Here is a 13,956-nt window from a genome sequence, read left to right as displayed (position 1 = left end):
CTGTGGTGTGATGTTTACTGATTGATGTGGTGGTTATAAATTATATTATAAGTGAACTAAATGAGAGGAAAGACAGTTTACCTTTAGAAGATAGAGTAGATAATGTGACTGCCGCAAAGCTTTGGACAGTTTAGTTAAAGTAAACGAGGAGAAGGAGGAAATCTGAATGGCTTGGAGATACTGCTCTGGGTTTTTTTGGTTTTCATAAAGCAGACAACCTCATGAGTGGTCATCTTTGAGCCATCTGTTCAACCTAATGTTATTAGGAAGACTTGAGGATCTACACTGATTTGATTAGAAGACACAAAACAGATTAAATTGGTACAATGTAAGACATAAGTGACGTTACAGTGGTGCAGACACCCTTATTCCTAACAATATATAAGAAAGAAGTAAAGAAAATTGGGGGGAAACGTCTATATTTGATACGTTTATTGACAATGGAGTAGACAGAAGGATGACCCCATTTAGATTTCCTGTGGGTTTTAACAGATTCACTAGAGAAAGGTTAAAGCAAATTATAATTTTCAGTTTTTCTGCTTTTACTTGTAGTTTTTGTTCTTTTTGTGTGTCAAAAGCCATCCATGAGTGGATCCTATGATTGAGGTCTGAGCATTGTGATGTAACTGCTATCATACCTCCCGAAATCCTATTAAGAGTCTTTAAAGGTCCAGTATTTAGGATTTAGTTGCATTTAGCAGATGTCAACTCCCTAGCTTCACCCTCCCCTTCCAAACGCGAAGGAGAAACTATGGTTGCCATGAAATGCAAGAAAAACAACTGGAAAACGCCCCAATCCAGATGTAGATAACAAAGGCTTGTTCTATGATAAGAAAAACATAATGATTACTATATTCAGATGATTCTACACTAATGAAACATGCCTATGAATATTACAGCTGCCAAAGTTTGGCCACCCCTTTTGCATGTGCCATAAGGATGTTTAAATAAAACTATACAATGCCTAAATGTTGGCTGCAAATATTGTGTTTTATGGTCCACATCGTCGAGAGGCCGTGGTGTTTGACCTGCTCTGTGGAGTACATCCTAATTTATATGCCTTTGTGCCATAACAGAGTTTCTGTCATAGTGTACTTTATTACCAGCACATCAAAGACAATCCTGAAGGCACTTAGAGATAAAGGCTCTTTCACTCTCACTCATCGTTGAATCAGCACTGACTTCCAGAATCCTCTGGGCAACAACATGGAGGCGGGAGGCTTGTGTGGTCTTCGGTAGGCGAGGATGGGAGGGCGTTGTCAGATATTGGTGAAGGTGCTGAATGGCCAGGTGGATCCTAATCCTAGCTGCCAACACAAACAACTCCTCCTTCAATACTGATGGTCCTGAAGCAGCCTCGTCTGTTTTACATTCCGCCTTGGAGGGAAAAGGCATAATGTAATAATAACCTTAACCTTACTTAATAATAATAAACCTTATTTTATTTTGTTTTGACTTTGATTCTAGTCAAGATGATGTAATTTGAGAACATAAAAAATTAGTCTAAGAGGAGTATAAGCAAAATACAGCTTAAATGAAGCATTTGAACAAGCAGCAGACGCATTACAATATACTGTTTAACTGACATTTTAATATTGTAAAGCATTCAAGCCACTGTAAGGGGAACAGAATAGAAGAAGAAAAATAGGTTTTTAAGGCATATTGTCAGAACTGGAAATGCTGGCAACTGCAACATGTAATTCGATAAAAAATAGCAAACTATGCTTCACCTGAGCACAGCAGGTACCCACACTGAACTTTGCCTGTTGGCCTCTTGCCAGGAAGGAGACAAACACTTGCTCTCTCCCTAGGACTCGAACCCCAATGGTTTTGTTGAGGGACAAGAAAATGGGGTGCAGGGGAGAGGGAGTGAGGCTCAGACTGCCCCAGCTCCACCGACGAACCCTAGCACCCTCCTCATCCAAACACTGACCGCCTGATCTGTTTAAGGTCAGCCTGCAACATAAACACACATGTATACATCATTTTCTCTGCAATCCGCACATGACAATCATTTTATCCTAAAACCATACATTAGATGCACCCATTAGTACAGACACAGGATATTAATTAGCCTAATTTATATGTGCATATAAATATCTGTGTATATAATATTAAATGATGAGATTAGCTATACTTTATTGTTACCAATGTAATGCTAATAAACATTTGATAGAATATAAACATTGCTTTGTATGCTACCATATGTTTCCATTGCTGTGATAACACGTTGCCCTGCCGTCAGACTGGAATATGGCTCTAACTGGTTGACGGGGGGCATCGCTGTCATCATACACGATGCACACCCTTCCATTTTCTTCAGTGACCACGACAACGAGAGCCAAGAGGCCTGAGGGATAACTGTTACCATGACGATAAGGATGGAAACACCCACTGTAGAGTACATGTTTTATTGAACATATAATCTCTCTTTATTGCAATTGTAGTACCATCTATCTTGTTCAAAGCCCACTGAAAATCGAATCAATCTAATTTAATCACATAATAACAATCTACAGACATTAAATAGTGATTGGATACAAGACCTGAGCAGAACCATCAGGGAACACAGTAAGAAATTTCATGTGATTGGAGTAATACTTCTGTAGAGAGTCTGCCCCATCCTGTGAACAAAGAAAGAGGTTTAATGCAAGTCAGTTTCCTCATCATTAAGAGTAGTACTGAGCCTGTTTGCGTCATGTGTCATGTATTTTGGGCAGGTGTGTGTAAAATGACAAAAATAACAACGGAGTGACAAAATTGATTTCCCCTTGAGGGGATTAATAACATAGTCCTTCCTCCTTCTTTCTTCTTCCTCCTCCTCCTTCTTCTTCTTATTTTCTTCTTCCTCTTATAAGCTGATCAGACACAGTATGACCACATGGGGGTAGTATATATATGTATGTGGAAAGATTAACATACAGCAGTATACAGATTTATATGGCTACTAGTCAAAGAAATAATTGTTATTTGTATGATCTCATATAACAACAATTACTCAATAACTCTTCTTAGTTTTGACTTTAATAAAACAAACAGTTTTGTGCTACACCGATCATGAAAGAAAACAGTGAAGTTTGTGGGCACCTGATGATGACATATGCCAAACTGAAGTGGCTTGTGGTCACAAAAAGGGACCAACACGTGCTCCTCTTCCTTTTTTGTTTTCAAGTGCTTCTCAGTTGCACTACTAGGATAAACTGTCCAGCATCCTTTTCCTGGAGCACAAGAGAGCCGGAACCTGAGCACCTTTGATGTCGTGGCAACTAAACAATAGCACAGAACAAACTGTATCAGTCTCACAAAGCTATTTAAAGTTTTTCACCAATAATCTGAAAACAAAGGCACATGACAAACACACACAGTATGCCAACTCGTATGTTTGTTTATCATGACTGGATGAACATATTTAAAGCAGTTACTCACAGGTTTCAGCTACAGGTAGTTGGATTGAGTACTCCTCGTAGATTCTCAGTTCGGATTGTTCTCTAATAAAGGATACAGATTAAATTATTCTTGATTTGAATGCTGTGAAGTTATGTTGATTAAGATTACCATTTTACTGATCTTTGTGTTTGTGTGTTGGATTTAACATGTATGATGTGAATTTCTACCCTAGTGTACTTGGTAACTCCAATATAAACTTGTTGTGATCCTCCATCTCCCTGACTTGGAAGAGAAGTTCCTCTGTGTCTGGGGCCGGCTTATCCCCTACTAATGTTGGAGAAGCAGTCCTTAAGTCACATCTCCCCCCAACTAAACATCTCTGCTTCAGCAGCATCTCACACAGCTGCTGCCACTGGGCACAGCAGAAGAGTGGGACTTTCTGGGATGGACACAAAACAGGATGCAAGGACGTCAACAATGCTTTAGATATATTTGGGGAGTTTCTTTTAGTATATTCACTGTCTCCCTCACCTCAGGCCGCTGAAGCCATGTTAGATCCAGTGAGGGTTTGGCATTTTCTCCACAGTACTCACATTTCACTGGGTATTCTGTCAGCTTCTGGGACTGGACAACAGAGTGTTGATTTGAACAAACTAGTAACCAGTAAATCCATATTGCTGTAGATGGAATTTATAACACTAGATAGAAATGTGATCTTAGTACCTCTGGAATAATGGTTGTTAAGTTTATCCTGTGGTTGTCAGACTCCCGATTGTACCTCAGAACTCCTGCTGCTCTAATACAATAGGTGGGTGGGTCACTGACAGACTGTGCACAGCTCTCTGGTATTCTCTTACCAAACCCAAAGAAAAACACAAATCAAATGAAGTTATCAAGTACTTGATCAAATACTATAGTAAATTAGATATTTATTTATTTTAAAAAGTAATAAAGGGGAAAATCTATTGTCTTACAGGGTCATCCAGGACAGATAGTGGCACACTGAGATCATCCTCTAATGTAGCAGCAGCAGCATCTAATGGAACAAGAAAAGTCATTGTGGCATCACTGAATTAAGTCCCATCAAGAGAAGTAAACATTGGCTGGAATAAAATAGAAACTTAAATATTTCCCTTTGCAGTAAGCTGTTTTTTCTATTAATTTCATTTTAATCATACTTGGAGCAGACTCACAGGAAAAGCTGGACCTCATCTTTTGGTCTGTCCTGACTGGAGTGAAGTCACTGTTTTCCATGTATTTGTCCCAGCACAGAATTCAATTCAATTCAATTTTATTTGTATAGCACCAATTCATAACAGAAGTTATCTCAGGACACTTTTCAAATAGAGCAGGTCTAGACCGAACTCTTTAACATTAATTACAGAGACCCAACAGTACCACCATGAGCAAGCACTTGGCGACAAGGGCAAGGAAAAACTGCCTGTTAAAAGGCAGAAACCTAGGACAGATCCTCCGGCTCTAGGTGGGTGGTCGTCTGTCTCGACCAGTTGGGGTGAGAGAGAGAGAGAGAGAGAGAGAGAGAGAGAGAGAGAGAGAGAGAGAGGCAGAGAGAGAGAGAGAGAGCGAGAGGGAGAGGCAGAGAGAGCGAGAGACAGACAGACAGACAGGTGCACAGCAACAACAGTATTGGCAATGGCAGTCAAGCAGGACCATGGCAGGAGGCTCCACCAGGTTCCATGAGAACCTGCGAGACAACATTAACAGCATTAACTGCTTGTGTAAGCTTTCTCTCTTGCTGAAGGTATATACAGTATAGATAGATTGGGAAGCAATCAGATGAAACACATCTCAAAGACTCTTAACTACATTCTGTTTCTATTTCTCACACTTATACAATTAAGTAGCAGAATCAGCCCCATGTTTTCCAAGATATAATCAATCAATTATTATATTGAGGAAGAGACAGACAATGGCAAGATTGACAAAAAAAAGAAGACACAAAACAATATACCTTCTGCCACCATCTGCTTGCCCAAAATACAGGATTTATGTTGTGATTTAAGTGGAATATATTACAATGAAACAAAAAAAAATAAAAAATAAGTACACGCAAGGTAATGCACTCACCTCAATGTGTCACTCGTGCCAGTGTTGTCAGTAACCTTGGAGATGAATTAGCCGTCTACAGCAATGTGTAAACATAATAGAACCTCATTTTAAAAGCTGACTGGTGACTATTATGTAAAACAAGTATAATGTACTGTATAATACTGTCAAAGTGCTGACTGTAGACTCCAACTTGGTCTGCAGAGGAGCAGGTTGATCCTGACATTTACTATAATTGTTGTGTACAGTTAGGAAGAAGACAGTTTCAGATCTTGTTAGACTGAATCTGAATTTGTTTTTGAATGTATCTGAATTAGATTCCTTTAATATGTGACTAGAAATCAAAACAATCTCACATCAAGGTCCATTTAGCTGCCCTTGAGCTTCAGTTCATATCACAAGTTAAGAATGAACTCTGAAGCTCCACCAAGTTGGCCAAATCATTATGTAACTGGAATGTGGGAATACAGCCTTTAAAGTTTATAAGGTGCAGGGTCTTTAATTAAAGGTTTGACAAGACGATGAGTTTTTTCACCCCTCTGTTTCAAAACTCTCTTTTGCACACTTTTCCATCCACAGTGACAAACTGTTTTAACACAATTTCTCCAAAAGATGGCAGAGCGGTTGTGCTTTTTCTTTCCCCAGCTGGTTATATGGTCAGATGGCCTCTCTGATGGGCTAATTTTATTCTTTATTTCTTTATTAACACAGTTATTAGGTTAGGAATGGGGTATGGATTCACTTTTTTAACTGATCAGTCAACTTATAGTCAGGTTCTGAACTGAAAAAACAAAAACAAGACAATAAAATCTTATGATAAGTGGGTAATTGAGGTCCATAGTAATCTCCTCCTACTCCCAGCATGACCTTACTGCAACCTTAACCTTCCCCAGCTGGAACCAATACCAGGTCATTAGAGCAACAATCAATTAGCCCGCCTGCCGCAGCTTTTGATTCGCTGACAGACAATTTTACCCAACTCAAATAGTTGCAACGAAGCACTGTATCACCAGCTCTCAGCATTTCCTGAAGTCACAGGAGAATGATGATGCCAAAAGGGAAACGCGTTACGGTGTACTTGGCTGCAGCTGTTATTCTCGCATGTTATTTTGCACAAACGACAGACTGTTCTCGACTTAAGAAAACAGAAAGACGAGAGGGGCGAAAAGAAGCCGGCGCAGTCAAAACGATAGGTGTCCGAGAGGGGAAAATTGTGTTCGGGAGAGTTTTTGAGAAGGGGTCTGAGTCACAACATGGGACCAAGAAGTCTTCCTCAAACACTTCTGTGGATGATGAAGCTGCTTATCAAGCGGACTCTGCAGGTAGAAATCTCTCAACTGTATTGAATTGCAAGGGCTGTTCACTCGACTTAATTTCCACAACCATAACTCGTAAAATAATAGCAGTGTAGTGGTGAACTCGTGTTCATATTTCTTGCCAGGTTGGCCAAGAGACTACAGAGGAGAACACAGACAAGATCCCAGTTCCAGAGAAGCATTGTGGAAGCGCATGGCGTCTTCCCTGCAGTGTGGTGGGGACCAGTTGAAGTTCAGAGCAGTGGGGCCAGGAGCTTCACGGTTTGTAGTGGAACAAGGTAAATGAGGTTTATTACCTACAGCATCTTAAAGGCAACTGTACAATGTAGGTATTTCCCACCAATGACTGCTATTCTTTTTCTCTGCAGAAAATGCAGCTCCGGTGCCTCTGTCCCAGGTCCCTTCTGCCTGTGGCTACAACATGCAGAGGAACTCTCTTGCACTTGTTATGTTGGTTCCCTATGATGGCTGCAACATGGTTCAAGAGGTAATGTTTACTGAATGGTGGAAAGGGTTGAGTCAGTTTATAATCCTGGTAATTTAAAAATATTCCTGTGGTGTAGCAAAATACAGAAACGATTTGTTCTAATGGGCAAAATTGGAATCAAAATCAGAACTGATTCTAGAACTAAGTCAAGCAAAAATGCTGACATCTGATGTCTCCAGCTCCTCAAATGTGTTTTTTTTTTTTGATAGAATATATTATATCGTGTTTGGATTGCACAAAATGGGCATTTACTTGTTATAATTTGAGTGATCACTTTTTTTCAGTTACATCTAGAAAAACATTTTCTTAAATGAACTCTGTAGATAATCAGTAATGCAAATTTGTTAGTTGCAGTCTTAGGTTAAAGTTTGAAGTGTGTAACTGAGTTGTGATCTTGTGTTCTCTTCCATAGGGTGGAAATTACGTGCTCCCAATGCGTTGGCAGGGAATGCCGGTCTCACTCTGGTGTCCAAAAGCTGCAGCACCTGCTCCCACACCTGCCCCACAAGAGCAGGTGCCGCAGGTGCCGCAGGTGCCGCAGGTGCCGCAGGTGCCGCAGGTGCCGCAGGTGCCGCAGGTGCCGCAGGTGCCGCAGGTGCCGCAGGTGCCGCAGGTGCCGCAGGTGCCGCAGGTGCCGCAGGTGCCGCATCCTTTTTTCCGTACCCTCCAGGAGTTAAGCCAGAACCTACAATGGCAGCAACTACAAAGAAACCAGAAATGCCTAAGTTTCCACTGTACCCCTTCTACCCTGGTCCTTATAATCCCTACTTTCCTCCCCCTCTTCCAGTCACAACAGCTGCACCAACTACTACCACCACTGCTAAGCCCATGGTAGCTTTTCCTTTCTACCCACCTTACTTCCCTTGGTCCTTCCCAGGCCCTCTGCCAGATACTGCCAAACAAACCACTCAATCAACCACAGCTAAACCTCAGTCACCACAGTTTCCACCATATCAAACTTTCTTGCCCCCATATCCTTTTTTCCCTCCCCCTATTCCTCCCTATCACAAGTTTCCATCTTTCCCTCCACAGATCCCATATTATCCCAAATATCCAACTCCTACGCCACAAACAACACCTACGACTACAACCGAGACCCCACTGACTCCGTTCCCGGACGATCAGCCACATTTTCATCCCCATGTCCACTATCCATTCTTTATCCAGTATCCCCCTCAAGGTTAGCCTGTTGAAGCCATTCTAATAAATGGTTTGAAAAACACAAGTGAGTTGTCTGTACTTTTAACCCTCCAACTGCCCTGATAATTTCCACTGTGCGGAGAAATGGGCACTCCTGATTCCAGGCTTACCAAGAAGTGTTACTGGGTGTAGGCAAGGTGAGCAGTCCACATTGGCAGGGTCTTATGCTTGATACAACAAAAGGTTGCATGGACTATGTACATTTGTCATAACTTTTCCATATGACTGAGTTCAAATACGAAACAAGTTAATTTTCACATCATTCTTGTCATGGGTAAAGGCATATTTCAATAGACAACTTCCAGGTATGTCTGGACTCAAAGGTCTTACTCTGGCTGAAGTGGGTCATCATCACAGTAAGTACCACCTTGTTTCATATCAAAATTCATTCTTGTAACTCAAGGGGAAATTTGACTTGAAACAACTTACACACTTAGGCCATTTTTTGTCCTTGGGACAAAATGGAAAATTTTAGACCTGTATCTCCACCCAAAAGGGAGAAACTAATTCTTCCAAGAGCGGGTGGTCAGTTGGCTTAGACGTTGCCTTTCACAAAACTTGTCCATATCTGCCAAAGGAAGCTGCAGTGTGGCAATTATTTTGCTGGCTACTTTAACAATGTTGGAGTCAGTGGGGGAAGTGAACATTGCAGTCGTATCGTGAAGTTGGTCCTATGCAAATGAACATTTCACTCATTTTGGAGGTAAAATTGTTTTTTTTTTTTTTTTTTTGGTGTCTGGGGAGTCTCTAATTCTGTCAATGTGGGGCTCTAATGGGGCCATTGGAAGGTGTCCACATGGTGGCACCATGGCGCAACAATCTCTGGGTGAGAGTCTCAAATTAGCTAGCACATTTTAAGATCATGACAAGCACAAGCTTATGCATTAGCTTTACCAGAAGAACTTGAGAGAATGAGACAACTTTAAAATAACAAATTGTGTTATTTAGCATGTGTCTCGTCTCCTAATTTTGGCTCACCAGAAAGGAATTGACGTGATTATACTTGCTCATAAGTGTTCAAATTACCTTAAACTGATGGTGTGGTTGGCTGTAACATTCTTGGAAATGCTGGAAATCAGAAGATTGAAGTAGTCAGATGTACTATAGTAAAAGTAGCAATACCACAGAAAAGTACAGCAATGTTAGCAAGTAAATATATATTTCAAGTTTCAGAAGTAAAGGTAGTCCTTATGTTGTATGACAGTCAGAATTATATTATTGGAATATAAATAATAGCATATTAATTCAAATTAAAATAATGATGTAATGTCTACTGTACTGTCACTTTAATGCTGAAGCTGGTCAAGGTGTAGCTAATTTGAATGTATAAAGCAGAAAACGGAAATCCCTAGTGTACAGCTCTCCCAAAATTGTACAATACTTGAGTAAATATACATAGTTACTTTACACAACTGCTGAAAATTAGAAAAAACCCTAACAGGTGACATCCTGATTCCTTAAAGAAAAAGAAGACATCATCAATAAACAAAGTAAGAAATGTTTTATACTAAAGGAAGGTCAAGATGTGTAAATGTTAATTCTAAACAGTCAAATGTGTGACTTGGTGATTTTGCAAGCTTTATAGCTTCTAAGGTAAGTCTGTTTGAATAAGAGCCCTGAATCCTGTGGTCACCTGCTTGTTTTCAGTACGTTTAAGTACTCATCAAAAAATGGTCCCAGTCAGTGTATTACTATTATATGTGATATGTTTGGATTAATACTGGTGCATTCCCATGTCAAACCCAATGTCCCTGGTCCAAGTCAGGCTGGGGACCCATGTTCCCTGTCATTCCCTATCTTTTGATTTCCTGTAATCTCTCTACTGAAAAAACATCTATGATTTATAAAACTTAACCGTTTTAAGGGTAACAAAATCAATTCAAGTTATATTTAACTGAGTGAAAAACATTTATACACATTCCTGGTGAATTTCCATTCATTTTGTTGTGCGTGTACTGCTGATATTGTTTTATATCTTCACAATTCTCCCATCGTTTGTCTGTGTTTATAGTCGCTTTACCATTTTAAAATCTTTAAGCCTAATATTTATTGTTTCAAACTTGTTTTGTATTTCCTCATAGGATCATTACAGTTTAATCTACTGTATTATTTTGTAGAATATAATAGTAATCGTTAAAGAAAAAGGTCATAAAAGGCTGGATTTTTTTATACTGTATATGCTACCTTTACTTTTGTAGAAAAAAACCAAACAAATGTAATTGAGATAAAAGTTGTTTTACTCCTATAAAATCTTTCACCATCAAAAGTTATTTCAGCTATGCATACAAACACAGCTGTCTCATGTTAGGTATGTATCATTCTTGTGTCTGCATATTCACTTAAAAACTTGGCTATGAAACTTAAATGCAGCACTGGAGAAACAATATTGTACTGCACACATTCCTGCATGTAACACTACTTATGCTGACAGTTTATATAAACACTAGACATAGAATAAAATTGAGGAAAACAGTGAGAAGAAACAGCAAGAAAACCTTTCAATTAACACACTGAACTTGACTCCACATTTTAAAACATTAGAACCAAACAACACTGGAAAATGCTAATATTCACATAACCTACAAAACAAATGACACTTCTCCTACTTCATTTATTGACCTTAGAGTACAAATTAGGCATAACGAGCTCTCCTGTTGCAAGTTAAATGAACACAGGTGTGAGCTGTAGTTGAAGTTGTGTCTGACTGGTTGATGAGCCGGTGTATGCCCAATACTAAAACCTGTGATTCAGTTGTTCTGCTTTATAGAAAAGTGTTCTCCATCTGCTGTGGATGCTTCTGCACAATGGCAGGTAAAGTTGAAAGGGGACGCCAATCATGTCATACTGTAGCAGTCATATTAGTCCTGTGCTCTTTGATGCCGAGTTTAATTTGTTTTAGCTTGCGAGGTCTGAGCAGAAAGCAGGACAAGGTAGTTAGTGAGGCCGTGGTGATGGAAGTAAGGACGGGAAGCATTCTCTTCAATGGGAAAGAGCTTGACTCCCAGTCAGGGTCTATCTCTGCTGCTGCCACAGAAAATGATGGATTGCTGCACATTGACTTGGATCAACCAGATGGCACAGGTACAATTTTGCTGTCTAGTAATCTGTTCATTTGACTTACTGCATGTAAGTATAGCAGGATATGCAGGATCTGAACTTCTTTACTCCTAAAGGGATATTGGTGCAGATGTCACAGTTGGAGGATGCCATGGCCAATGAAGCTGCATGGAGGCGCTTGAATCCTTCCCTGTACTGTGGTCAAAAGAAGATGAAGTTGAGAGCCATGGGACCCAGAGCTGCTGACTTGCAGCTTTACATGGGTAACACAACTATTACAGCTTGTATGTCAATTTATATTAAAGCAGTGAGTACATGACTGGCTGGCATAAAATAATCTTTACCACTCCCTCAGGCAATGCACGTCCTCTGCATTTGCTTCAGGTGCCTGAAACCTGTGGCTACTCAATGAAGCAAAATGCACTAGGCCTCATTTTGGTTGTTCCCTTCGATGGCTGCAATGTGATACAAGAGGTATGCCTTAATTCCCAATTGGGTTAAGATGATTTTATGGTAGCATTCTAAAGTTGAAGCCAACTCTTCTATAAATGTTGACCTTGGGTTAAATGTATAATCACATTCTTGTTTCAGAATGGCAACTACGTGTTGTCAATGAGTTGGCTTGAGACTCCTGTTAAATTCAAATGCCCCATGTTAACAAGTTCTGCTGTAACACCTGCTTCGACTACCCCCAAGGCTGTCCAACAGCCCTGGAAACTTGCTTTCCCTCATGGGGCCCGTCATAAGCGCCATACAAAACATCCCCTGTCCAACCCCTATAATGCCTATTGGCAGTGGTATAACTACATGTATATGATGGCACAAGCCCCTTCTGCTACTACGACTACCAAGCCATCTACAGAGAAACCCCCTCAAACGAATCCTCCAGCCTCTCTCAATTTTTACTACCCTTACTATTTGCCTCAATACCCCTACTACGCTCTACCACCCTATCCAAATGTGCCAGTGTGGACTGCTACACCATTGGCCACTACAACTGCCAAAACTACTGGACCTCTCACTAGTGAGATGACCACAACAGCCCCCTCATCCACCATGACTACTCAAAAAATACCAAACCCCTATTACCCACTATATATTCCTTATCCCTACTACCCTCCAGCAGGACAACCACTGCCAGGACTCCCTGAAAATTCCCAAGTGTACTACTACCACCCAGTTATCCAACATTACTATGGACCATACCCACAAATGCAAGTTACACAGCCTCCAACTCTCACAACTGCTAAGCCGGGTAACCCAACTCCCACCACTAAACCGACGACAAAGCCAACAACTGCCTCTGCTGCCACAGCTCAAACAACTTCATGTACAAAAAAACCCAGCAGTGGCAAGTATCCAGGCCCACTGAGTCCATATGTACCTTACTACCAGCTTCCCTTCACTCCATACGTTTCATACCAGGCCAAGGCTGGCAAACTCCCATATGACCAGAAATACATGCCTCCAGCTGGCTACAAATCTGATCTCCAGGCTCGAGCTCACCCACCCCCACATCCAGGCTTCAACTACTGGCAATCTGTGCCCTGGCTTCACCATTCAACAGGCGAAGACAATTTTCAGTTTGACTGGAAAAATCTCTACCCTAAACATGTCTAACTCAGATGGTAAGACTCACTTGTGATTGTCTTGGTATGACTTTAAGTGTTTCAATCATTAACATTGTTTCTTTCTTTCAGGGGCTAGTGTCCTATGATGCTTGGAAATTTAACTTCAATAAACTGGTCTTATTTGAAACTGTTTCATGCTTGATTTATTCTGCATATTTTAATTCCCTTGAGGTCTATGGAGCTTAACACTTTTGGCATGGCCCAGGGCCTTAATCTCCACCTGTACATTGTAAGCTTTAGAACTGGGTTTTTATGCCGAAGCTTTTTTTTTATTTTTTAAATGTTTACAATGCTAATCAATGCTATGCTTAACAGACAGGATCATGAGCAATGGATTACATGGTATTTGCTCAATGTAACTAGTCTTTCAATGTACAAGTGCACAAATGTTCAATTGTACAATGCTTTTTCAGCAGGAAATGCTATGATGTTAGGGGAGGAAGTGCAGCACGCTTAAAGTAGATTGTGCCCCTCAAATGGTTTGGATCCCTTCTGTCTGTTCAGAGTTTGGGGAGGGGGTCCTTATGAAGCCCCTTGAGGAAAAACTTGTCATTTTGGGTTATAAACTTGACTAAACTGAATCTGACTAAGACCTGGTTGTTTGCCAGCCAGTTTGAAATGCACAATCCTAATTCCACATGCCTGATGTTCTGCTGGTTATCTCATTCTGTACCAACTTTTTCTGAATTTTTAATGTCTTGACAGAAATGAGAAATGATCTCATCCAGCTACTTTTCATATACCCAGTGCTCCTTTCTTAATGTGGCAGTGGAACTGCCACATTAAGACTGGTTGTACCTGACAACCTGGA

The 13,956-nt window shown here is 40.5% G+C and overlaps 3 protein-coding genes across 19 annotated transcripts; 2 read left to right on the top strand and 1 right to left on the bottom strand.

The window, feature by feature from the left end:
• Positions 1 to 417: 417 nt before the first annotated feature.
• On the bottom strand, positions 418 to 11,878 carry LOC127365021 (glutamate-rich protein 6). 12 transcript variants are annotated; one of them, XM_051402716.1, is made up of 15 exons: positions 11,579 to 11,878; positions 9,484 to 9,525; positions 5,476 to 5,530; positions 5,108 to 5,143; positions 4,581 to 4,662; positions 4,362 to 4,423; positions 4,111 to 4,239; positions 3,919 to 4,011; positions 3,615 to 3,826; positions 3,427 to 3,488; positions 3,088 to 3,266; positions 2,542 to 2,624; positions 2,203 to 2,361; positions 1,731 to 1,956; positions 418 to 1,377 (listed from the first exon to the last, which is right to left on the bottom strand). In XM_051402716.1, exons 5-15 carry the CDS (start codon positions 4,639 to 4,641, stop codon positions 1,111 to 1,113), a joined length of 1,533 nt encoding a protein of 510 aa, XP_051258676.1. In that variant the 5' UTR covers positions 4,642 to 4,662; positions 5,108 to 5,143; positions 5,476 to 5,530; positions 9,484 to 9,525; positions 11,579 to 11,878; the 3' UTR covers positions 418 to 1,110. The 12 variants fall into 12 exon arrangements, with proteins under 12 accessions (XP_051258676.1, XP_051258667.1, XP_051258648.1 ...); XM_051402707.1 differs by lacking the exon at positions 5,108 to 5,143 and having other exon boundaries at positions 4,581 to 5,092; XM_051402688.1 differs by having other exon boundaries at positions 4,581 to 5,530.
• LOC127365072 (uncharacterized) lies at positions 6,287 to 8,482 on the top strand. Of its 6 annotated transcripts, none has more exons than XM_051402814.1 (5): positions 6,287 to 6,776; positions 6,896 to 7,048; positions 7,139 to 7,257; positions 7,670 to 7,852; positions 7,898 to 8,482. In XM_051402814.1, exons 1-5 carry the CDS (start codon positions 6,497 to 6,499, stop codon positions 8,090 to 8,092), a joined length of 930 nt encoding a protein of 309 aa, XP_051258774.1. In that variant the 5' UTR covers positions 6,287 to 6,496; the 3' UTR covers positions 8,093 to 8,482. The 6 variants fall into 6 exon arrangements, with proteins under 6 accessions (XP_051258774.1, XP_051258766.1, XP_051258779.1 ...); XM_051402819.1 differs by having other exon boundaries at positions 6,290 to 6,776; positions 7,670 to 7,834; XM_051402821.1 differs by having other exon boundaries at positions 6,291 to 6,776; positions 7,670 to 7,825.
• Positions 11,688 to 13,253, top strand: wu:fi34b01 (uncharacterized). The gene is made up of 4 exons (XM_051402797.1): positions 11,688 to 11,777; positions 11,870 to 11,988; positions 12,106 to 13,142; positions 13,215 to 13,253. Exons 1-3 carry the CDS (start codon positions 11,726 to 11,728, stop codon positions 13,132 to 13,134), a joined length of 1,200 nt encoding a protein of 399 aa, XP_051258757.1. The 5' UTR covers positions 11,688 to 11,725; the 3' UTR covers positions 13,135 to 13,142; positions 13,215 to 13,253.
• The last annotated feature ends 703 nt before the right edge of the window (positions 13,254 to 13,956 follow it).

The sequence above is a fragment of the Dicentrarchus labrax genome, unplaced genomic scaffold (assembly GCF_905237075.1).
Source record: "Dicentrarchus labrax unplaced genomic scaffold, dlabrax2021, whole genome shotgun sequence".
In the NCBI taxonomy this organism is placed as follows: domain Eukaryota; kingdom Metazoa; phylum Chordata; class Actinopteri; family Moronidae; genus Dicentrarchus; species Dicentrarchus labrax.
This window is presented reverse-complemented; position numbering and strand designations above follow the sequence as displayed.